Source organism: Chaetodon auriga, chromosome 2, assembly GCF_051107435.1.
Source record: "Chaetodon auriga isolate fChaAug3 chromosome 2, fChaAug3.hap1, whole genome shotgun sequence".
Taxonomy (NCBI): Eukaryota; Metazoa; Chordata; class Actinopteri; order Chaetodontiformes; family Chaetodontidae; genus Chaetodon; species Chaetodon auriga.
Genome location: NC_135075.1, coordinates 30,132,050 through 30,158,121, shown reverse-complemented (window position 1 = coordinate 30,158,121; position 26,072 = coordinate 30,132,050). Strand labels below are relative to the sequence as shown.

Genomic DNA, 26,072 nt, shown 5'->3' with positions numbered 1-26,072 from the left:
AGTAAAAACATTTTTTTTTGCAATTATTCAAAATATTATTTGAACACATGAAAACAGTGAAGAAGAAACAAGTGTTAATAAAACACAAACACAACAGCAGCAAAGCACATCATCGTCATTCATCATCATCATCATCATCATTCACCTGTGCATCAGCACATTTAAGGCCAGACGTTCTTCCCTTTACATCACTTGGCTTTCTGATGAAATACTTTATATTTTCTGATGAAATACTTCATAGTTCTGATGAAATACTTTATAGTTCTGATGAAATACTTTAGATTTTCTGAGGAAATCATCATCATCCTCATAAATATGAATATGTAATCCTCCACTGAACTGGTTTGTCAATCTTACCATGTGACTGATTCACTTTACATCCTCAAAGTTGAGTTACTTCAGACAAAAGAACATCTAAATGTGTGGGAACGTGATCAGTGATGTCAGTGTTTTGACCCCTCTGAGATCCCGTAGTCAATCCTTTTCTGGGCTCCTGCTGACTTTCAGACATTATGTCTCGTCTGTCTTTTCCACACAGTTGACGGAAACAGCGAGTTGGACTGAACCCGCCCCTGACACCAGCTCCTAGCACCGCCTCACCATCCACCCCCGGACCCAGCCTCCCCTCACCCCCTCACAGCTCCAGGGCTCTCCAAGGGTTCCTCGCCAGGTTCTCCAAAGGGTTCTCTGTGGTGTTCTGGAAAGCTCCATACGCCTCGGGGCCTCAGACCTTCATGCGTCTCCCAGCGGCAGAGTCCACCCACACCTCCACCCACCACACCACCACCACCACTACCATGAGCTGTGAACAGGAGTTTGGAGACGGGGCCGTGGGAGTCACGCTCACGTTGCGCCTCCTCATGCACGGGAAGGTGAGAGACGTTCCCGATCAGGCTGCCAGTGTTCAATATGGTTCTTACTGCCAACAAATCCCACGAAGGCCAAAAATGAACTGATTCTCCTGAACGACTCAGTCCCACACACAGAACCACAGATACTCACTACAACACCAAGTGTGGATTCATCCACCGCTGAAAATAGTCCCCAACAAATGCGCTGTTTCCTCCTGTTTGAGGAGCATTTGTAAAAAACTACAGTGAGCAGCCGTGAAAATAATGACATTTCATTTAAGATTAACTTCTTCAGGAGGAACCAAGATAAGATAAGATAAGATAAGATAAGTCTTTATTGATCCCACCCCGGGGAAACTAAGTCATTACAGCCAGCAAGTATTAAAAAAGCAAACACAGCAAAACCAGCAAAACCAGTGGCACAGAAGGATCAAAACAAAGAGTGTAACTCTGTATTTGTACATCATGTACAGATTCTGAAAATACTACTGCCCATAAAAATACTACTGCCATTATTCTTTTGAGAAAACTACCAATGCCATATGTTGAAATTGCAGAAATGCTGTTGCATGAAAAGAACATTGACTTGCACGAGTCTCTGCATCTGTACAATACGTCCAGTCTCTAAAAAATACTGTTTCCAATAAGTGTTGCTGCACAGCTGAAAACAAATTAGAAATAATGGATAATGTTAGCATGTGTTAGCATTAGCATAGATACAAAGGGCCTCAGGTGGAGTTCAGAGGGGGACTAACATGTTTTGGTTTTTGGTGTTTTCATGGATTTTATTCTTTAAAGTGACTCCAGGCTGATCTGGTCTGAGCATTAAAAAGTCCTCTTTAATCTTCTTTTACAGTATTTTTTTAAATACTGATCCCCTGCAAACTTAATGTCAGAAGTTATTTAATTTTGGATTGTCGTCTTCTACTTTTTTTTTAGTTTTTTGTTTTTTTATGTACAATTTGGGTCTTTCCTTTTCTAAATGACAAAAATGTGACCATGAACAACAAAAACCATTAAATAAATAAATGATACGAGTGACCCTGAGAGGAGAGATTAGATTGTTTTTTTACTCGGTTTCACCTTCCTGTGCATATTTACTGCCTGAAAAAGCAGATTTTAGGGTGTAATTCATGAAATGAGGTGATGAAAATACTGTTTCGAAGAAAAGACTTGAAGACAGATTAAGACAGCTGTCTGTACAGAGACTTTTGTGTCTGAGGATGATGATAATAACATCTTCTTTGTGTGTTTTCTCCATAGGAAGTCGGAAGCATTATCGGCAAGGTGAGCTGTTCTTTCCTTTTTCTTCGAGTGCTTCCTAGTACAGCCGAGTATGCTGGTCTCATGGTTTTCATATCAGAACACATTAATGCACCGTGGAAATCATCATGTCATTAAATAGATCTATTTTTTTGTGGCATTAGAAAACAGTTTAATGTGCACTAACTTCACAGCGGCCCTGACACCAGAAAATCCTCCTCGTTTATAAACGATGTGTTTGAGAGTCCTCCCATCTCCAGAATATGGTTTTATGAAATTGCAGCTCAAGATAACGCTCAATGTAATCCTACTACAACACCCTAAAGTTGCCATGAAATATGCATTAATAGTGTGTAAAATTTCCAGTCAGGCCATGTCGTTCCAATCTCTACCGACTGAAAAGGAGCTGCTCCCCGGGGAGGCCAGTCGATTTAGCTGTGGACGTGTTAAATAAACCCCTGTAGGATTTTTTCCAAATATATCACAGCTGAGTGAAGTGCGATAATGACCGCTGCCCTCGCAGCACATTCACTAACTAATGATTGGGGCTGATTTCCTTCAGCGTGTATTTAGATTTCCTCGTCCTCGTGGTTTTCAGTGTGTGGCCTATTAGCTCGCAGCGTCTGGCATGAAAATCCCATCAGTATGTTTCAGTTCTAGCCGGGTCGCGTCAGTCTGCATTCGCACCACAGGCGCTGCTCTCCAGGGTTTCCTCTCGCATTAAACGAGGCTGCCGGAGCAGAACTGATGTTCATATCTGCCTTAAACAGGCTGGTCTGATAGGCCCAGGTGTCAGGATGAGATGGTGTTACGCAGCTCGGCCCGAGTTAAACACAGGAAGCAAACATAACACGAGATGACTGTTTTAGTTTATCTACCGCGGGAACTCCTTTCCTGAGCACGCTTCCTTCTGTTCAGTCGTGTGTCACAGTAAGTCTCTCATACCTGTGAGCATCCAGAGAGGCTGAAGCTGCTGCGAGGCTTCCCGCCGGCTGCTGATTGGCAGGCAGAAAGCTCTGAATCATCGCGCTCACCTGCAGTCGTTTGTGCTTCCCCCAGCTTTCGCTCTTGTCTCCTGTAACATCAGATGGTTCCTCTGCAGTCAAAACGCACCAACAGTTAAAAACTGTGTGGAATAGTTTGGCTCACCATTTATTTTAGGGGTTAATTTTAAAAGTTTCTTGGAAAGAATCAAGTAATTCAGATCTAATTATAGATAAAACTCTTTTCGACGGGTTCACTTCCAGCTGAGTAAGCCAGTTTAACTTACGGGATCAGACTAGACGAATCGAGCCTGATGTTGTGACGATGTTGTCCGTTCTCGTGTAGGCTGACACTCTAAACACCACCCTGATGAAACATCCAGCATGTCGGACTGTTGATTTATCCTTTTTGTTAGTTCCACAGTTAAACTAAACGACCCTCAAAACAACACGTTCGACCAGTGAACCGCACCGTCGTCATCACCTGCTTATCGTGTCAGTTTGGTTTCGGCGTGTTTGCTGAGTTTGTTACGCAGGTTAAAATAAGTCGACTTTCGGTTTCAGGCGGGATTTGAACAGCGTCTCCTGTGTCTGTTTGACCATCCGTCCACCATGTGAGACCCACACAGCAACAACATAAAGGCCAATGTGGGGACAAAACCTGTGTGTAATCCTGCGTTGTTGTTCAGTCACGTTTCCTTTTCACATAACCGCTCATGTAATAAAATAAATCTGTATTCCATATTTTAAGGAGACACTCTGCATAAAAAAGGCTCACCTTCGTGTCTCTGCTCTTTCCACAGAAAGGAGAAACAGTGAAGAGAATACGAGAAGAGGTAAGACCCCGCCACCCACCCTCATCCTGCATATCCTCTCCTCATGTCGCCTCTGTCTCCTATTAATCCACGATAACCCTTCAAAGACAGCTCACATGTATCCTGCTAATTACAGCAAAATCAGAAAGCAGCGCAATACTGTGGAAATCATCTGAAAAGTGAGGAACGGGAAGCGCGAGCACCATTTAATCTTCACACTCCACAGCAGCAGGAAAATCGACTGCATCCAGCAGCACAGCACGTTCTGTTTCTGCTGCAGTTACGCCGCTTTCATTTCAGTCTTTACTGCAGATTCCAACACCAGAGGAAACTTGTCCCCCTGCATGTCGATTCCTGTCACATCACCTATTTTTAGAACGCAAGCTAAATATGTGAAGGTGTGTTTTGTATTTTTGGCTGCCTGCTGCGATGGTAGCCATGTTGACGTTTACATCTTTAGCTGTCAGCAGTCTGTGAAACTGAAGGTGGAAGTGTGGAGCTTCCCTATGGAATATCTGTCCTCTGCATTCCCAAAGATTCAAGGAAACGAATGCAAATAAAGAGACGAGGAGTGAGGCTGAGGTGGAGAACCAGAGGGACGCTGAGACGAAGAGAGAGAAAGAAAAAGACAGACAGTCAGAAAGACGACAACGTGCAGCCGCTCCAGCGTTCAGTCAGCCAAGAAATATTATAAATAAGTGCAAAATATATAAATAAGATACAAACAGGAAAGAATGTTTGTTGACCTTCTTCCACAATGAGACTGAGAGAAGAAAAAGAAGCCTTTGAAAATGAGAACTATGAGGATTAAGGACAAACAAACTAATTACGGCTTTAATGCAAAGTCTTATTTTCAGAATAAGAATCATCAGAAAACATTAAACATGTTTGACGTCACTGATGGAAACCTGCCGAACGTCTCCAGGGTTTGTTGACTGTTCTGATCCTTCTCGACCTCCTGACGCTGTTTGCTGGAGTAACTCCTCCCTCGACACTTCTGGCACCGCAACACATTTGCAATCAGGTCGCTCGCTGCAGCTAAATGAATACTTAACCTGTGGATCTATACCTCCAAATGTTCTGCATCCACCTCTCTGAATACAGAACACAGGCGGTGTTAATGTATGCGACGCCTGACACGAATACCAGAGCGCTCTCCACAGCTTTAAAGAGAGCAGGTTTCCCAGAGGAGAGCTGCGCTAAAGCCGAGATCATCTTCGTCCAAACATGCAGATGAAGACAGGAAGTCGGGGTGTCACAGGGTGTTGTGTTACTAATGAACTCCAGAGTCCCGTGACATTATATTAAAATGTATCTTATCAATAATAGAAAATATTGACATGTGAGAAAAGATGAGATTCAGATTCTCTTTGACTACAGTAGGGAATGAGGCTCAAAATAGGTCACAGAACTGCTTCCGGTGTGTTTTCGACAACAAAACAACACTCCGCTGTGTTTTAATGAGCCTAAATTTACTCAGTTTAGTTCCCCGCTCGCCTGGAAAAATGTTAAATAATAACCCGCAAACAGATTCTGGGGGGAGAAATTATTTTAGAAATGTTTGTCCTCAGAGACGAAGCCTGAAGATGGCTGCACGTGAATCCACAGAGCGACGCCTCCCTCTGTCTGTCAGGGGAATCTCAAGTTAACCTGTGAAGTTTCAGCCAATCAGAGGCCTCCAAGGAAAGTGAGCCAGCCAGCAGAGATCCGATGAATAATTTAGGTTTTTTACAAGGATTTGCGAATATTGTGCTTAATATAGTAATATGCCATATCAAGTATATCAGTAAAGACTGGGCCAATCAGTCACACACTAATGAGCAGGTGTACAGGTGTACCTAATTAAGTGGCCACTGAGTGTGCAATACTTGACACCTGAAACATTCAAACAACTCAAAATCAAAGCAGGACGCTGCAAATCCAACCAAGACACAAACTCATGAAATAATGGCGTTATTGAAAACTACCGGAGGTGTCACCTCTGCAGAGAAAGAAGAGGCAGAGCAGACGAAAAACAAAGTTTGTCTTTCTCCAGTGTTTCTGTGCGACAGCGCGGCTCGCCGAGCAGGAAGCATGAATATTTAAATGGATATTTGCCTCTCAAGGACAAACCACAATGCGGATATACAGTTAGACTGGATTTATACGCTGCGTCTTCCTCTCATTACTCTTCTTTATTCCCCAACCTGCTCCCTCACTCAGTGTCTGCGCCAGGTGACAGATGTCACACACACACACACACACACACACACACACACACACACACACACACACACTCCATCACTTTTAGTGACGTTACATAGACTTACATTCATTCTTGGAGACTATCCATTGCTTGCATTACGAGGTCCAGCTCACAGGTCCCCACAAAGCTGTTGGACTGAACACTGTCAATGGGCTTTGGTCTTGGGACCCCACAATTACAGTAAAACAAGGTTTTTACTTTCTCTAATGATCTGCAAGTGAAATCCAGTGTTTCAAGGCTACATTTTCACACAATGCCAGGTTTCTGAAGAGGCTGTTGGCACAGAATCACCACACACACACACACACACACACACACACACACACACACACACACACACACTAAGTCCCTTTTTATCTAGTCAATAAAAGCACTGATGCCAGGTTGTAGCTCTTCATAACTTCATAATATATTTACACACTTATACACATACCTAGATATGCATGCAAACACACACACACACACACACACACATACAGCCTTGTATATATATTTTATGGGGACATTACACAGATTTACATTCATTTCCTGGAGACTTCCGCTAACCAAAACCACCCCTTGCCTAACCTTAACTCAAGTCTTCACACTAAAATTTAATGATTTACATTATGGGAACCTGCGTTTTGAAAACCCCCAAATACGAGTCCCCACAATGTGACTGTGTAAACATATTGTGTCCCCACAATACGCGGACACGCACACACACACGCACACACACGCGCACACACACACACACACACACACACACACACACACACACACACACACACACACACGGCATCAGGACTCTCTAATTAAGCAGAACAGAGCAGAGTAATCCAGTTGAACGGCATGGCCGTCCATCCTCCCTCCGCTGTAAATTAAGAGTAATGAAGACAGCAGAGGGACGACATCTTACTCATGATGGTGGGAGGCAGGAGAGAGGAGGAAGAGGAGCATGCAGGAGGAAGAGTGAAGGGGAACACCCAGTTTGTCACTGTGGGAGCGAGCGAACGGCCAGCAGAACCAGTTTAGATGATTTCTGCACAGTGTCATCGTGGAATTAAATGTGGAACAGTCGGCTCTCTGGGAGTCAGCTTTGGCTCGAGTTCAGTTGCGGTCTTTGCAAAAATAAACAAACAGAGTCAAAGTCACTTGGAAAAATAGAAAAGCAGTGAAATTAATAAAATCCATCCTCAAATTTAAACTGCTGTCAGCACTGGAAACAGCATCATCTCTGACCCAACGATGCCAACAGTCTTTGATTAAAGTTGCCAATTAACTGAAGGAAACGTCAGGAAACAAACCGTAATGAGACGTTTTACTCGCTCGTCTCGTCTGGCTTCGCTGCATGTTACAGTGTCCAGCTCAGACAAGTGAAGACACAGACACAGGAAGTGCCTTGTGCACAAGAGGCTGTCAGAGCTGCTGCTCTCAGATCAGTGATGGAGCTGATTGAAATACACAAGCCGCCACTCGTCACACCTGAAACTGACGCAGAGCAATGCAACCGCTGTGCGATAAATCCCGGTCGTGAAGGTCAGACAGTTCAGTTTTTGCTGTAACTGTTTGAGAACTGACGATTCAACATTTCTAAAAGTCAGAGTTACGTCAAAGCATAGTTGGACATTTTGGTGAATGTGCTCCTTTGCTCTCTGGTTAGCTTAGCATAGCATTAGGGGAGAAATAGCTAACCTGGCTCTGACTATTTCTTGGCTGGGATGAGTAACTTTCTGGAGGGAAAGAGGGATGAAGGAAAGGACAGAAGGAGGAGAAAGAAGGTGGGGAGCTGGAGAGGGTAACTGATAGAGAAGAGGTGAAGTATGAGACGGAGGATACGGGAAACGATACTGAGTGACTGCAAGACAGAGAGCTGGATGGATGGATGAGTGAAGGGGGGGCACGTCGATAAATTAATGATAATGAGACTGATTAGATTAAAGAGAGGGAGGCAGAGACGAACGAAGGAGTGAGTGGTGAGGAGAGAGGTGGAGGGGCAAAGAATAATGAATGTGATGTGGGGGAAGGAAGGAAAGATGGATGGATGGAGGAGGATGAAAATGGAGGCTTGAAAGAGAAGAGATGGACGGATGAATAGAGACATAAACAGATTGAGGGGAGACGGAGACACCGGCTTTATGGAGACAATAAACAGAGAGAGAGAGAGAATTATTCCATCACTGCTTTATTACCAATCACTCACTCACACACACACTCACACACACACACACACACACACACACACACACACACACACACACACACACACACACACACACAGAGGATGTGAAAAACTGTGTCTGGAGTCACGTGAGTCAAACGTTTCGGGGTCAGAAGCGAGCGTTGAGGTGAAGACATCAAAGCGCCGTCACAGACGTGCGGCAGGGACGTCTCCGTCCTCTCAGCTGAGAGACGTTCAGTGTGCTGCTGGTCGCTGTGCGAGCGATGATGTACTTCCTGTTTGTTTGTGTTGTTGGTGTTTTTGTTTCCTCTCGAACGAACTGAAGCGACTCTGATTATTTTTCTTTCCTGAATCAGAAATCTTTTTTGTTCCGGTCGATTCTCCGTCAGGCTTTGAAATAATCTCCTGCCTCACTCCTCGTCTCTCCTCTCCATCCATCCTCGTATGGTTATTACTGCTCCTTCTCTACACCTTCACCTTCTCCTCTTATTTCTCCTCCAATATTTGCTCCACCTTGTCTCTCTCTCCTCTCCTCCTGATCCTCTCCCTCACTTTCCTGTCCTGCTCTTCCTCCTCCTCCTACCCTTCCTCCTCTTCCTTTTAATAAATCTCTACCCGCTCTTTCCTCTCCTCTCCATTTCCTGGTCTTGAATCACATCTTCCTCCACCCTCCTCCTCCTCATCTTAATCTTTCTCTCCCTAATCTCCCCCAATATTCTCACCACCTTTTCATTTCCTCCTCTGCTCTCCTCCCTCCCCCCCGTCTGCCTCCTTTCCTGAACAACCTCCATTTACTCCATTTCTCTCCTCATCCGCCTGCCTCCCTTCCTTCCTCTCTCCTCCCTCTTCCAGCCTCCTGGTAATCCCTCTCTCCTCCTGCGTCACAGGTGAATCTCCTTTAGGGAGCGGGGAGCAGCGTGGGGAAAGCAGTTCTCCTCCTCTTCTCTTTCTTGGCCCACATATCCCTCCCCCCCACTAATGTGTTTTCTCTCTCCTCTGCTCCTCCCCTCCCCTCTCCATTAACCTCCATCTTCCCTCCCTCCCATCCTCCTTCCATCATAACTCACCTCCACTCTGCTCCCCATTTGCCTCCCTTCCCTCCTGATTATCTCCTCATATCTCCTCCCTTGCATAATCCCCCCATCCCTTTCCTTACCTCCCTCTTTCCCTCCCAAAAATAATTTCCCACAATCCCTTCCTCCCTCCCTCGTCCCTCCATCTTTGTCTGGACCCACAGAGCAGTGCGAGGATCAACATCTCAGAGGGATCCTGTCCGGAGAGGATCATCACCATCACAGGACAGACGGACTGTGTGTTCAGAGCCTTCACCATGATCACGTTCAAGCTGGAGGAGGTACATAGTGTGCACGCACACACACACACACACACACACACACACACACACACACACACACACACACACACACACACACACACACACACACACACACACACACACACACCTCTGAGGTCCCAGCAGTGTTCCAGAGCTGCTGTGAGTGAAGTGTGTAACCTTTACTTCCTCTCCAACATGGCTGCCTCCCAGCAGGGAGCCATTTATTACATGTCAGATGGGATTGTCTGACCTCACACACGCTCACTCACACACACACACACACACACACACACACGTGTTCTTGCCATCTGTTTCCTTCTTTCCTTCCCTCCATTAAACTGAGAGTAAAGCACTGAAATATTTCCTCACACATCTGAACAAACTGCTAATCGTTGATATCTTTCTTCTGATTTCAAGACACTCAAACTAAAACGTGACCCTTCAGGTGTTGACGATGTAAGCTCTCATTGACGTTGATATGAAACATCCCTGCTGACAAACTGCAAACATTTTCCAAATCCACAAAACTTTATTTCAATTTCTAAGAGATCCCAAATTTTCTAAAGATTCTAAAGAAAGATAGGCCTGTTTTTACACACCTCAGTGGAAATGAACATCCAGAATTTAATGAACTCTGCAGCCATAAAGAACAAAACATGGACTCTCAGGTTCATAGTAATATCTGAGTCAGTGTTTATAAATCCAGGCATCACGCAGGGTAAAAAGAAAAATCTGAAAGAGAATCGGTGTGGCCCCACGAGGGCCGAGCTCCACCAGAGGGGTCTAAGAGGACTGGAGGGTCTAGTTTAGACTGATCCTGATGGAAGAAAACCAGATGGAAGCGAAATGTGAGGAGAAGGAAGATGAGCTGCTGAAAGGATTAAAAAATCCACGAAATGAGGAATGTGAGAGATGACTGGAATGAGATGAAAAGAGGAAGAGTTCAGTGGAGAGGAAGAGGAGGAGATCAGTGCAATATAAAGTTAATGAGAGTGAAGCAGAGATTATAAGAAAGAAAAGGGATGAAACCATCAGAATCAGAATCAGAATCAGAAATCAGAATCAGAAAAAGCTTTATTGCCAAGAATGCTTTTACACATACGAGGAATTTTTTCTGGTGAAATTGGTGCATGACACATCTACTAAAATATGACACATCTACTAAAATAAGAGCATAAAAAATAACAATTTAAATATATATACACAAGTCTGTTATTGTTAGAAACACAGTTCTGTTTTTCAGAAAGAAGTCCAAGTTGAGCGTTAATGTAACGCATAGAGTTATATTTATATCAGTCAATGTGACAGAATGAGTCCGAGGTGGAATGTGAAGAGTGTCAGGGGGGGTTCCGGGCCTTGTTGGTAAGGCTGACAGCAGACGGGAAAAAACTGTTCTTGTGGCGTGAGGTTTTGGTCCTGATGGACCGCAGCCTCCTGCCAGAGGGGAGTGGCTCAAAGAGTTTGTGTCCGGGGTGAGAGGGATCAGCCACAATCTTTTCTGCACGCCTCAGGGTCCTGGAGGCGTACAGGTCCTGAAGAGATGGTAGATTGCAGCCAATCACCTTCTCTGCAGACCGAATGACACGCTGCAGTCTGCCCTTGTCCTTGGCGGTGGCAGCAGCGTACCAGATGGTGATGGAGGAGGTGAGGATGGACTCGATGATGGCTGTGTAGAAGTGCACCATCATTGTCTTTGGCAGGCTGAATTTCTTCAGCTGCCGTAGGAAGTACATCCTCTGCTGTGCTTTCCTGATGAGGGAGCTGATGTTCGGCTCCCACTTGAGGTCCTGGGAGATGATAGTTCCCAGGAAGCGGAAAGACTCCACAGTGTCAATAGTGGAGTCACAGAGGGTGATGGGGGCTGGTGAGGCTGAGTTCTTCCTGTAGTCCACAACCATCTCCACTGTCTTTAGAGCATTTAGCTCCAGGTTGTTCTGATTGCACCAGGTCACCAGATGGTCAACCTCCCACCTGTAGGCGGACTCGTCGCCATCAGAGATGAGTCCGATGAGGGTGGTGTCGTCCGCAAACTTCAGGAGCTTGACAGACTGGTGACTGGAGGTGCAGCTGTTCGTGTACAGGGAGAAGAGCAGAGGAGAAAGAACACAGCCCTGGGGGGATCCGGTGCTGATGGTCTTAGCGTCGGAGAGGTGTTTCCCCAGCTTCACGCACTGTTTCCTGTCAGACAGGAAGTCTGTGATCCACCTGCAGGTGGAGTCAGGCACGCTCAGCATCACGATGAAGAGGAGTTCAGTTTCATGTGATAAGAAGTCGAATATATTAAACTGTTTCAAACGTGAAGAGTCACTGAGAGTTTCACGATGAACGATTTTCACATAAATAACTGAAAATTAACTGATAATTAAAACAATCGTGAGCTGCAGAACAAACACGATTGTAGAAAAGGCCCCAAAGTCGCCAGTTTGTCGTATTCACTGGTGTTCAGCTGCCTTTAATTATCTGTTCATTAGTGTCCAGTTCAGCATTAATCTTATAGGTGAGCCAGCTCACGGGTTGGTTATAATGTGAGTGACGTCACGCAGCAGGAAAGTGAGTGTGTGTGCCAGTCTAACGGATCCTGACATCAGTTTAAGTCGTGTGTGCTTGAATGAGGAGTGAGTACAACCATCACATGACCTGTGTTATATTTCTGTGTGGATGTGGTTGTGTATGACCTACACTGACTGATGTAGACGAGAGTTCGGAGCTACATCACTTTACTTACCTGCCGTGTCGCTCTGCGTCCATGCCTGCTAGATAGCCACCTAGCTCACCTGTCCGTGCACGTTGAGTGTAAACATGTCATGTTTATTTATAATTATGCTTGTATGTTCATTATCTGGTTCAAGTACAGTTCAGGGGATGTTGTCGCTGCAGTAAAATGCGGCGAAACCAGTTTAAAGTAGCATTTATCACTGATGTTTGATGCTAATTGTCACCGGAAGTAGCACACGTTGGACTTTCACAATAAGAGTGTCATGCCAGTTCGGTTACTGGAGGTGATATGTTCAAATGATGTTGACTTGAAAGAGTGAGACAAGTCTGAGAGATCTGTATGCTGAGGGTGTTAAAGTCCTTTACTCGTACACACTCTGAACGGCCTTAAGCAGTGCTCTGGCCGGCACTCCCTGTGTGAACCTGGCGATCAAACCCTGAGCCAGCACCCTACCAGACAGAACAGTGTCCTCTCCACGACAACGATGTCCAAAATCCTGCTTGATCAGCGGCTGGTGCTAATTCAAAAAAGACAAAGAGAGAGAGGAAGAAAGACAACGAAAGAGATCTGAAAGTTGTAGAAACCAGAAGGCTGATGAACACATGATCTAAACAATGATGACCATGCAGATAAATTCACACTGCTCATTCATTCATTCATTCATTCATTCATATCACGTTCGTCTGTCGGCGGCGCTGCCACGCACATCGGCCTAATTGACTGAACCAATCCCATTAAGAACAGGTGATTTAGGCCGCCATTTATTACCTGAGTTAATTAAAGAGAGAGAGCCTTAAAGAGAGGAAGAAGGAGGTTTAAACTGCCAAAGGGGGAGAAAGAGAGGAAATGAAAGAGGAGAGAGGAAGAGCTGCAAACAGGAGATGCAATTACAGAGATAGAGGGCGAGGAGGCGTTTTCTGACTGATGGACAATAAGGAAGAGCAGTGTGAGGAGATGAAGGACAGGCTGAAGCTGAGGGGTGGAGACGGCGAAGATGAAGCTGTGTGATGAAGAACAGCAGGAGTTCTGCTAAAAACTGATGAAAACAGGCAGCGTGAGACGTTTCTTCGTGCAGCTTTTAGAGGCAGAGCTGTGGCTCTACGGAGCCTTGTGAAGTTAGCGGTTAGCCGTTAGCCGTTAGCTGTTAGCGATTAACAATCAAGGGAACAGACAGGTGACCACAGGACATGACACACAGTAGGTTCAGGCCGCTCGCCGCCTGGAGCTCCTCCCTGAGGCCGACGGGTCGGAGCAGAACCCGACCTGCTCACCATGAACTCTCACATGCTGTTAATCACTCTCCATTTTTCTTTTTACTGGAAACTTAATTTGCGGGGTGGAGGGGGCATGATGTGGGGGGCAAACGCGATGTACCGGGGGGACGTTTCACTCCAATGAGCAGAACTATTCAGCCGTGAAACAGATTTAAACTGCCTCACTAATCTGAATGCAGCCTGCGACCGTCCACCGCGAGCTGTGTAATGATGGCAGAAATGAAAATAAAATAAACACTGGGTGAGGAAAAGGTGAAAGTCTGCAGCTCAGAGTGGAAACAGAATCACCAGAATCACCCAGGAAACATCACTGTTAAAACCAGGTGATGTTCTGTATCATCAATCATTAAAACAGGACAGAGAGCAGCAGCAGAGGGCGTGAAGGTGTGACGTCAATAAAGTTCAAATCACAGAGAATGTTCCCGTAGAATAAAATGTTTTGATATCAAACATAAAATCGGTCTCTGGAGGACGTCCAGCCTCTTCTCTCTTACTCTGTTCACACTAAACAAATACAGATGCTGACATATAAACTGCTGATAATGTTAGAAAATGGAAATATTACAAGACGACACTCATCTGATGTGGCGACGCAGGAGAAGGAGGAAGAGGAGGAAGAGGAAGAAGAGGAGGAGGAGGAGGAGGAGGAGGTGTGTGTGGAAGAGACGCAGATGTAGAAACAGGGAGGAAGTCGAGGTCACAGAGCGAGACAGACATCTGTGATGTGCATCAGAATTAACCAATGACAATCGAGTGAGGAAGGACGAGGAGGAGGACAGACGCTTCTGTTTATTTCTTTTTGTTTATTTATTTCTGTTTGTTTCTGTGTGTTTCTGTGTGTTTGTATTTGTTTCTGTTTGTTTCTGTTTATTTCTGTGTGTTTGTCTTTGTTTCTGTTTGTTTCTGTTTATTTCTGTGTGTTTGTCTTTGTTTCTGTTTGTTTCTGTTTATTTCTGTGTGTTTGTCTTTGTTTCTGTTTATTTCTTTTTGTTTGTTTATTTCTTTTTGTTTGTTTATTTCTGTTTGTTTCTGTTTATTTCTTTTTGTTTGTTTATTTCTGTTTGTTTCTGTGTGTTTCTGTGTGTTTGTCTTTGTTTCTGTTTGTTTCTGTTTATTTCTGTGTTTGTCTTTGTTTCTATTTGTTTCTGTTTATTTCTTTTTGTTTGTTTATTTCTTTTTGTTTGATTATTTCTGTTTGTTTCTGTTTATTTCTTTTTGTTTGTTTATTTCTGTTTATTTCTGTTTGTTTCTGTGTGTTTCTGTGTGTTTGTCTTTGTTTCTGTTTGTTTCTGTTTATTTCTGTGTGTTTGTCTTTGTTTCTGTTTGTTTCTGTTTATTTCTGTGTGTTTGTCTTTGTTTCTATTTGTTTCTGTTTATTTCTTTTTGTTTGTTTATTTCTTTTTGTTTGATTATTTCTGTTTGTTTCTGTTTATTTCTTTTTGTTTGTTTATTTCTGTTTGTTTCTGTTTGTTTCTGTGTGTTTCTTCCCATCTGATCTGCAGATTTAATGATTTTGTGCCTAAAGGAAATGTGTTAATAGAGAGCCGATGCATCCGTTTGTCTTTACGCACATTTACAATCTGAAAATATGAACCAACTCTTATAATAATCTGACGAATAATTAATCTGAATTCACTGTCACAGCTGAAAAGCTGCTTTTTTACCAGCGATTTTCATTTGAAAGTAATAAGTTACTTTACAGGATTACAGTCTGTGTGGAGTAATGCATTACTGATTACACTACCTTCGGTCTGTATGTCAACGTTCGCTCACCTCATGATGGACGAGTTTGTCATTTTAATGTCAGAAACATCTCGTTCATCGTCAGAGCTGTTTGAAATAAAATGTCGAGTTCATCAAACTAACAGTTTATCGTCACTTCAGCGACCTTCAGGTGGTTTTTGTTTCTCATTTTCCTAAAATGAAGTAACGTTTAGTGCTGTGAATGATGAATGATGAAGGATGAAGGTGAGATGTTCAACCCAGCATGCAGTGCTTCGTTTTACACCTTCCAGCATTGAGACTCTACAGATGCAAACGACTGATGAGTGTCGGGTTTCTTATTACGTGTTATTAATGAGGCAGAATAAGAGACGCAGCAAGTTCCTGCATCGATGTCTCTCACCGCTTCTATTTCCATCCTCCATCTTTGACCTTTTCATTTTCATTCAGAGACGACGGCAGCGTCGCCTCCCTGTGACGTGACCTCAGTGACTCAGGTTTATGTTTCACAGATTTTTGTCAGTTATTTCTGTGTTTGCAGTATTTGTTCATATTGATAGCTGAGCAGATTTACATGACGGCCTCCTCGAGTCGATGTGCCTTCACATAAAATCAAAGTCTAAACGTAGATGATGCAAATAAATTCTGTTTATGCTGTTGGACCTTTATACCAGAGAATGTAACTGGGACTGAGACGGACAGAAAAAAGACATTTCACAACATCCAACGCTAATTTAGCATCATTACAGTTAAAGCAAACATTATAATTGCTGTTTGTTTTCCTGCAGTCCTTCTAGCACAGATGTTTGTGGGCTAATCCCTCCGCTCACGGCGGCAGATGTTAAACTGAGAACGAGGCGCAGATTTACTGTATGTCTTCATGCAGGTGGAGGCTGGAGCCCCTCGAAGGGAAACACCTGCAGCCTTATTCAGACCTACCTCTCTCTCTCTCTCTCTCTCTCTGTCTCTCTCTCTCAGGACCTGGCAGCCTTGGTCGCCAACGGCACGGTGACCAGCAAGCCTCCAGTCACCCTGAGGTTGGTCATCCCGGCCAGCCAGTGCGGCTCTCTCATCGGCAAGGGCGGCTCTAAGATCAAGGAGATCAGAGAGGTGAGTGTCAGCGGGACAGCGAGGACGAGCGCTTCATGGCGTTCAACCTCAGACTGACCACACACACAGGCCGTGACCATCCGTCCAGCAGGAAGAATCAGGAACGATCATGATGGTACGAACATGTGACCCGCTGGACGGCTGTCAGACTGAGACCACGCGGAACAGATCAAAATATCTCTGCTGATTAACACAGAGCGAACAGCAGGAACAGAAACATGAAATCAGACCTTGAAGCTCCACAGAAGCTGCTGCTCAGGTGAATCGTATTAAGATGACTGTTGAGCAGCGGGTATCTCGTATGGGCTTGTTTCCATAGCAACACGGGTTAACTAACTGAGGTCTGAAGAAGCCAAATATGACATCAATAAATTCAGATGTATGTAAAGTCCAGAATTACTTCATGTAATGAGAGGAAGATTTTAACACCAGGAAGCTTGGACTTTGAGTTCAGGCTCATTCACTCTGATTGGCTGTCTAAACTCAGCTCTCTTCTCCGTGTCTGATCATAAGTGATGTGACACATGACCTTATGAATTATGAACAGAACCACAAATGTTGTTGCAGCCCATAATTCCTCCTCCACAGACTCCTCATTGTTTCCCCTGCAGCCTTTAGCATCTGACAGCGTGTTTCAGCTCAGCTCAACTCAACTTACACTGTTTTCATCCAGTTAGAGAATAACTGCTGTGTGTGTGTGTGTGTGTGTGTGTGTGTGTGTGTGTGTGTGTGTGTGTGTGTGTGTGTGTGTGTGTGTGTGTGTGTGTGTGCGTGCGTGCGCGCAGACGACAGGTGCACAGGTGCAGGTGGCAGGTGACCTCCTCCCCAACTCCACAGAGAGAGAGGTGACGATATCAGGGAGCCAGGACGCCATCATCCAATGTGTTAAACTCATCTGCACAGTAATCCTGGAGGTGTGTATCTATGAGTGTGTGTGTGTGTGTGTGTGTGTGTGTGTGTGTGTGTGTGTGTGTGTGTGTGTGTGTGTGTGTGTGTGTGTCTCCTCGCTTCCATCAGTCCTCATCCTCATCTTCATCTCCATCTTCATCGTCAGGCACACAGAAAAGGAATACACAACGAACACAGTCCGAAATTGATTTTTAATCGGCTGCGAGTTTGCAAATGAAAGAGATGAAAAGTGAGCATCTTCATCTTCATCTTCATCTTCATCCTCAGCTCAGCCTTCAGCAGTTGGACAGATTGTTGGTATGACAACAGAAACAGATCCACTCTGTAAAAATAGCTCTCAAACTATTTTATGAAGCACCAACTTTCACAGAAATCTTCATCAGGAAACGAGGAAACTTTCACTGATTTGATCTTAATGTTAACCATCAGGACTTATTGATGACCCGTTCTCTGAGGCCACTGGTGATCCGACATGAACTGGTTATTATGGTGTGTGCCGAGATCCCAGGACGGAGAAAATTACTCACAAATGACATCAAGATGGCGAATATGGTAACGCGATACCTGTTAACATGCTGATGTTAGCATTTAGCTGAAAATGTCTACGGAAGCACAGCCTCACAAAGCTGCTAGCATGACTGGAGACTTGTAGTTTTTCCAAATAAATTTCAGAGAAAATATGCCAAAACATTCATAAATTAGGTCCATTTTGCTCTAAAATGTCTCATTAGCTCCAGTAAACTGTGTTTCCGTGCGCTCATTTCAAAGCTGTTTCTGCCGTGGTTCGTGTTTCAGTTACAGCCAGAATTCAAGGACGTTTTATTTTTATTGTCATCTCACTGTTACAGACAGCCGTGCATCCAGTGACACAAACATCAAACTCTGACAAACAAGACACAAAACTCTCTCTGATGCAGCTTGATGCTGATTCTGAAAGGAGGCGGTGAACAGAGCTGCAGAGGTGATTCTGTTATCGGCTCATCCAAAAAAAACACTGCTTCAGCTCTGAGGACGTCTACCTGTCGGCCCTCCATCACATTAAAGTGTTTGTGTGAGATACCGTCCACTTTCCAATCATCCTCCGAACGGAAACACTGAAATCTATAATTCATGATTGTGTTATAATTAATCAGAGGCGGCGGTCATTAAGATGAGCTACGTCTTGGAGATTAGAGGCGGAAACAGTGGAATCAAAGGCTGTGAGGCTCATTGATATTCCAGGCACCGTAAAGTGGGATGAGGAAGGAGGAGAGGAGGAAGAGAAAAGAAACACGCTGACCTGACGAGACTGAAGGAATCTTTTCATCTATGTTTGCCGTCCGACAGACTGTTGTCTCCCTGCCATCCACCCAGTGCATGCTGGGACACGACACGCTCTGACCCTCGAGCCTGTTGTCCACGTGCTTGTCTAAATCCAAACAGCACAGTCTTAAACTAAACTTTAGTCTGAGTTTATCCCTGAAAGTCTTCCTAAACCTGTGAAACGAAGGAGATCACAAGAAGTCCTCGATCTCCAAAACATCTTTCTCTCAAGGTCAGAAATTCCTCACAAATATAGAAATAAAACTCAGGATGGTGCGTTGATTTTCTCCACGGAGGCTTATCTCAACACGGACCATCAGCGCCGCACGAGAAAACCCAGCCGATGCCTTAACCTCGATTTTAACCTTAACCGAGGCCGCGACAACGAGGTTATGTTCAGGCAGCGAGGACGACCAGGATCTTTGTTTCATACAGAAAAAGTCAACAGACATGTTTCCTGCATGAACACGTAAGAAAACCACCATCTTCGTCTCACAGTGTCCTGTAAACACAAACCAGGCAGCAATTAAGTTTCTCACCACAACTGAATTAGGAAAACAAATTAGTTCTGTATGAACATAATTTAATGTTATTTCCAGGAAACAGAGCTGAACACAAACACATACATATTTAAGGAGTACTGGGTGTGTTTTGCAGGATTTGACAACAGTAACTTCTCTAAATGAAGTACTGAAGGTCACCGTGAACAAAATCCTCATCAGTCAGCGTCTGACTGTGAATCAGAGAGCTGCAGCCTAAAAGCAGCATTTAATGAGCAGCTGTGCAGGAAGAGCGACGATTTCAACCAAACGAGCAGTTTCAGAGACACGAAGAGCAGCAGAGAAAGTTCTTTGAGTTTAATGACACAGTGCAGCAACAGAGATGGACGGCCATACGGCTTCTCATTGGACGTCTGTCTGTCGGTACCTCAGGTGATGCAGCAGAACATGTGAGCCGAGACAGGACGAGATAACAACCGAAAGTGAAACAGGAGAAAGAGTAGGGCCGATGTCCAGCTGCAGAAGCAACACGCGCAAAGTTTCAGCTGAGAGATCACCACACAGGTGTGAGAACAGTGTTTCTATCACCTGTGAACACGCGGTTCCCTCGTCTCCTCGGATCTAAAGCAGCCGAAAAGCCTAAACCTGAGCCAGTGAGAAAGAGCTGTAGGTAAAGCAGAGGAGAAGCTGCAAAAACCACCACGAGACTGTGGAACAATGAGCTTTTAGAAATGATAAAACAGCCCAAATAATGTGACACGTCTGCTTCACTGCTGCTGGAGGTGATGAGTACTAAATGAAGGCAGTTGTGTGTCTGTCAATGAGTCCATAAATACATACAAACTGCATCATATCCACCATATCAGAGAGGAACATCAGACATCGTTTGTGATTCCGCCGTCTCTGCTCCTCCAGGAGGAATCAGGAGTCCCAGAATCACCATAAAAGTTAACGTGTGACAGAAACACACCTGAGTTATTAATGAGGCTCCCTGCACTGAGACGGAGACACACAAGCAAACGTTACGATGATGACAGTTTGCACTTTTGAATATTAAAATTTGAAAATGGCAAGTAACTTTACACAGAGCAGGTTCCACAAAATGAATACACAGATCAGTCAGCAGATTGCTTCAAGAATCATTTAAACTGCAGGTTATTTGACTGGAAGCAGGAAATGATTCAGTTGGTCTGTCTGAGCTCATCGTTCTAAACCCTCTGTGGGCTGTGCTCACCTCCCTGTGAACAACATGCAGTCCTCTGCCTCAGCTTTTCTAAAAGTGGAGAAAGTTTATTTCAAATGATTCCAAAAAACTGAAAAATCAAAGTCAACATATTCAATGTTTTTCCTCATCAGCTTCATTGATTTCTGTAAATCATTGGTAACAGGTGAGAGGATCATGACTGGGTGTGAAAAGAGAGGATGGAGTAATATTTGTTTGCAGTATTTCTTTTGCTGTTTGTTAAACGTTGTGTTTCGCTTGGTGTGCGCCTCAGGGCTGAAGACACATTTCAGACAAATATTCTAATAAAGTGAGAACAAATGAAAAACTTTAGGTTGTGAGGACGCCTGCGTCTGCGGGGACAGATCGTCTTCTCCTCTGCGTCTCGCACAAAGTCGACCAAAGCTGAATCTTTTAATAAGCTCGCTGTCGTCACAACGTCTCTCCTGTATCAGCACACATTATGATTTCCTGCTCTGAGACATTTGATAAACACAGACCCTGATTCTTCCTCCTTTCTCACTCTCCTCTGTTCCTCCTCCTCCTCAGTCTCCACCCAAGGGAGCGACTATTCCATACCGGCCCAGTCCGTCCCCAGGGACCGTGCTGCTGGCAGGAAACCAGGTAAGAGGACGGAGGACGATCAGCGGCATCATCAGGGTGACCAGAGAAACCACAACAACACAGGAGGAAACATAAAATGTACCATCACAAGATGTTAGAAAGATGTTAAATCTGCAGGCGATGAAAGGAAAGAGAGGAGGGTGAGAGAGGGGAGGAAAGACGGAGGGAGGTGTGAAAAAACAGGTTTACAGAGGAAGGGATGGTGGGGGGAGGCACAGGGGGACGGATTAATGGCTCGGATGGATGGAGGGATCTGAAGAGGGAGGAAAAATGATGGATGGATGAGGGGGAGGACTGAGGTGAATACAAAGGAATGAACGGATGAATGAGCCGATACATCATTAACTGTCTGAGGATTTGCTTTAGTTTGCAATTTGAATGTTGGAGCAAATGGTTTGGCTTTATTCACACACACACACACACGCACACACACACTCATTAAACGTGTCTGATAGGTCATACTTTGTGAATGGCAGCTCCTGTCACCACACATCAAGCTGTTTTTCTCATGTTTATTCATTTCAAATTGGCACTATTCATCAGAAACTTTGGTTAAAGTTTGGTTTTGGCACATAAAAAACTTAATTAGATTTGGTGTGAGCTCATGAAGGTGAGGGGACCTTTGCTGTTGACCGTCGGCTGGGAACAGGAAACGACGTGTCGAGTTTGAGACAACCTGATTCTGTCGATTTCCTGCTTCTCGTCTCTTTCCCGTCGTCGTGACGTTTGGAGGCTGAGGCTCATGATATTCTGCATTTTCGTTTTAGTCAAGAAATCACATGCGTCACCGTGGAAAACGAAGCGACGATTTGTCAGAATAATTAACTCCTTATTAACGTCTTCAGAGTGGAGGATGTTCGTACCAATAACTGATCTTCATACCATGACAGAAGTTTTGATTTGGGCGTTGGATCGTGTGATTGCAGTAAAAATCAAGATTGCTTTTATTTATATCAATTTACAACCAAATGTTATTGTGCTAAATTACGTTTCATGGCCCGATGACACACGTCAGACTTGCTTTCTTCCTCAAGCAGAAAACTCCTGGATGCTCGCCACCGACCTGGTTCAGCCCCAATTATCTCTCTCCTCACAAGTTTCACAAACCAAAGGTTCCAAATTTCCTGCATCTTTAACGACTTTTCCCTGCAGATTTTCCAAAGTACCCTGAGCTCTGAGAAGTTTTCAGGGACACAGACTCTGCCGTTTAATTGGCTGGATCTGGCCGTGTGCATCGGAGCTTGGCGGCATGCAGGTTGTCATTCGGTCAGTTCGACTGTGGATGATTTTCCCTCAGAGATCTGCCCGTCCTTGTCGCACGTCATTGGACTGTAACAGCGACTGTTTGGAGACTGACGCGCCCGTGGATGTCTCTCTGCATCGCTGTCTGGGGCGTTTGGCTGTTTGTGGATGAACAGGAGAGTGTCTGAGGTGTCACGGCCGTCAACAGTGGGACAAATGTCCCCAATATGGAGGATGTGATGAAATGGAGCTTCAGCTTAGCTCCTGTTTCAGCCTCCGAACTTCAAAATCAGTATTGGAGTCAATAAAGCAAGGTCATTTTTAACGTCATGGAGCATCACAGCGTGCGTGTGTGCGTGTGTGTGTCACTGCTCGGCTTGATTTCAGATCTATAATATTAAGCTCTACTTAGAAATTTTCTAATAGACTCAGGTTTAAGCAGCAGCCGCTTGAAGGCGATACCTAAATCAGCATTTTATCACCTCAAACAAACAGCAAGAACCAAAGAATTTAAGGATTAAAGGATTAAAGGTCTCACGTCCAGACAGATTTAGAGACACTGTGGTAGTGTCCTCTTGTAGCAGCGCGTTCAGAACATCCTTTAACGAGACCTGAGCCCATTCCTCAAGTTCTCACGCTGTTCTCTTCACACCGCCATCCACTTGGTTTCAGAATAGATGATAAAGTGTGCTCTTGGTTTAAACATCACTTAACGACCTTGATCTGGGACGCCGTCGGCTGGTTGAACATCTGCTTTTAGCTGCGATGCTAACGATCGTAAAGATGCTCCAGCTTCAGCCGCTGATGGATCAAAGTGTTAAACTCTGCAGTCACGTTTCATATCAGTCCGTCAGCTGATCAGTCAGTCCGTCAGCTGATCAGCCTGTCAGCTGATCAGTCTGTCAGTCCGTCAGCTGATCAGTCCGTCAGCTAATCAGTAACGATAAAAATACTCGTGCCGTTGATCAGCTGGCTTCTCGACCTTTGACTTCCTGTATCGGGCTTCGTGTTACTGCATCACTACGTGTCCGATCAATCCAATATTTCATTATTTTTCAGTGTTTTAGTGCATCTCTCCTGATGATTAGCCTTTGAATCTGTGCTGTACAAACAACCGTCTGACTAATTCAGAAAGTGTGTTTTTGTCGTATTGATGAGGAAATGACGGACAGCGGGATCAGCAGACTAAAGTATTCATGACTCTGACAATCTGAAGCATCCTGTCGGGCCTCAGCAGTGTGGAGGCTGTCGGCTGTGACCGTTTCCCCTCGGGGATCAATAAACTGATCACTCACTTCTGTTCTCGCTCATCTGCTCGGCCGATAATAAACTGCAAACTAAATGAACTTTTTATCTTTTTTATTATTATTATTGGATTTGAATTATTTTGGCTCAGCAAAGAGCAACTTCTGTTAATAAGAGGATGAAACGATGAGTCTGCAAGTCATGTGACGCATGAACTTTGACCTTCAGCTCAGAACATTGTCACACCTGTGCTTGGGTTCATTTGAGCTGGTGACTCACTGATTGGACAGTTTTGGTGATGTCACCCTGCATCATCAGCAGCAGTGATGTCACCTCCGTGGTCACATGGGCGCAGTTTGGACGACTTCATATACGGTTTATAATAGGTTCTCTTTTATTTTTTTTTTCTTTCAGGGGAGGCAGAGCTGCAGCATTCATCGCTTTTCTGTGTTTCATTTTTTCTTTTTTCTTGATGTTATCTTGTGTTAATACATTGACTTAGACTTTATTGATCCCAATTGATATAAACATACACAACAAGCGAAAAACAAGGAATTCCAGCAGCCACTCAGTTTAAGCCAAGACAGACGTTTGGTCCAGAGTGCAAAATGTACAAGACAACCGATCAATAAAACATGTTATTATGTAATAAATCCAGAGAGGGGAGATAAATTCTGTGTCTACAGAAACTCATTCAACCTCCTCAGGGGAGAGAAAGACGGCAGAAGGCAGGTGAGGACAGACGGACGTGTGGTGGAAATAGCATTACATTCCTCCAGCAGCTGCTTTTACACCCCGTCCCTCTTCAGAGGCATCAGTCCAGACCAGCACTCATCGTCTGTTCAGACATGGTCCTCCTCTCCTGATGGGCCACGCTGTCACGACTGCTGCCTACACAGACATCATTTATACTGTATATAGAGTATTCAGCCCTCTAGCATGAACTATAACTGGTGACGTGAACTAAAACCACTGCCTGAGATCCACAAGGCGTCAGCTGAACCGCCGTCAGTCCGCCGTCTTCCCCGCCAGCTTTCCTGGGGAACACTGAACATGAAGGGGTGTCAGGGCTTTGGCGTCGCCCCACGACAGGTGCTGCTTCCACCTTTTCCTGATCCCTTCGATCAGAGAATATCATTGGATACCTTCCACAGACGAGGAGGTGGTTTCCTCAGCAGCTCGCTGTCAGCAGGCGGTACAGCAGCCGTTTAGCTTTGAATTAAGGCTGAAAAACAAAGCCGGCCCCGACCTCTGCGGGGCCCTCAGCTCATTTCTGAGCCATTTACACCTTTTTCCATTTCACTCAGTCACACCTGACACCCCAGTGCTCCCACTACAGTCCCGCCTCCTGTAAAACAGTCTGCTCCATCTGTCCGTCTGAGAATAAGACATCAGAATGAGGGTTAAACGGTATTTACTGAAGACAATATTAACCTCAAACAATCCTGTAAGTGGATGATTACCAAGACAGATGAGAGAGAGGCTCCGCAGGCTAACACATCAGCTAACGTCACTGTTAATCTGCTGCCATCAAACCCAGAGAGGAGATGTTGATCCTTTTTTCATGAGCCGAAGAAGAGCTCAGCTTCATCTTCTTACTGAGGTCATAAACACTGACACCAGGGGGAGAAGCATTCCCTTTGGACCACCATCGTGTGTGTAGAAATGTTAATGCTGTGCAGCTCTCACTGTCGTGTTGACTCTGCTTGTGTCTCTGTGTCGGCTGAAGGTGTTCGAGGCGTCAGACTTTGGCTCTCACCCCCTGTTCTCAGTGGCGCAGGGAGGAGTGGACCTGCAGCAAGTGAGTATGGCCGCCTGGGGGGGCAAGGGTCAAAGGTCACTTTATGTCTGCCTTTTTTCATCTGCTAACATTTTACATCGACCAGAGATATAAAAGCACGTATAGAGACCCGTTTGAAAAGGGTCAAATCTCTGCCTGAAGTCATCCTTCAGTGTCTCTAGAATGTGAAAGATCCCATTTAACGTCTTTTTGTTCAACACAGCACTTAAATTCTCCTTCTCAATACAGCCTCATGCTCAAATCAATTGACCTTTATCTAATTTTGGAAGAAATCTCGTCACACGGTGCCCTGAGCCGCGGAGGTAAACAGCCACTTTCCTCCAGCCAGAGGACCTGGATTCAATCACATGCTGCAGCCAGCAACAGCATCATAAAAGCAGATGGTCAGAGCGGTCAAGGATCCCAGATTAACACCTCTGCACAGAGAGGCTCAATAAATATCACTCCTTTCTTTATGTGAAAAGCTAAGAACATGCAGGGACGCGCTCACCGAGGTGGAGTTAAGGCGAAGGCCATGAAAACGCAGAGATGTAAAGACGTAGATAAAAGTGAAGAGAGACTGAAAATGGATAAAGAGAAAGAGAAGGAAGGAGGATGGGAAACAGATCAGTTTTATTCTTCCTGCTGAGATTAACGGCTGTTCAAGGCAGAGAGGAGTCCGGTGCCACGAAACCTCGACCGACCAGGAAACACATCTGTTCAGGATTATGACCACTTTCCTCACATGGTGTCCGGCTCTGAAAGCAGTCGG

The 26,072-nt window shown here is 44.8% G+C and overlaps 1 protein-coding gene across 5 annotated transcripts in view; it reads left to right on the top strand.

Annotated features, from left to right (window-relative positions):
* The window catches only part of pcbp4 (poly(rC) binding protein 4), a 108,895-nt gene that overhangs the window by 52,168 nt on the left and 30,655 nt on the right, over window positions 1-26,072 (top strand). For 2 of the 5 annotated variants that reach the window (XM_076746369.1, XM_076746408.1), the window contains exons 3-10: window positions 539-872; window positions 2,115-2,138; window positions 3,901-3,933; window positions 9,556-9,672; window positions 16,345-16,476; window positions 17,262-17,390; window positions 20,959-21,033; window positions 25,250-25,321. In XM_076746369.1, coding sequence (XP_076602484.1) covers window positions 735-872; window positions 2,115-2,138; window positions 3,901-3,933; window positions 9,556-9,672; window positions 16,345-16,476; window positions 17,262-17,390; window positions 20,959-21,033; window positions 25,250-25,321 — 720 coding nt within the window. In that variant the 5' untranslated portion in view covers window positions 539-734. Of the gene's footprint in view, window positions 1-538; window positions 873-2,114; window positions 2,139-3,900; window positions 3,934-8,499; window positions 9,206-9,555; window positions 9,673-16,344; window positions 16,477-17,261; window positions 17,391-20,958; window positions 21,034-25,249; window positions 25,322-26,072 lie in introns of those variants that run through there. The other 3 variants (XM_076746387.1, XM_076746378.1, XM_076746398.1) reach the window with 3 other exon arrangements.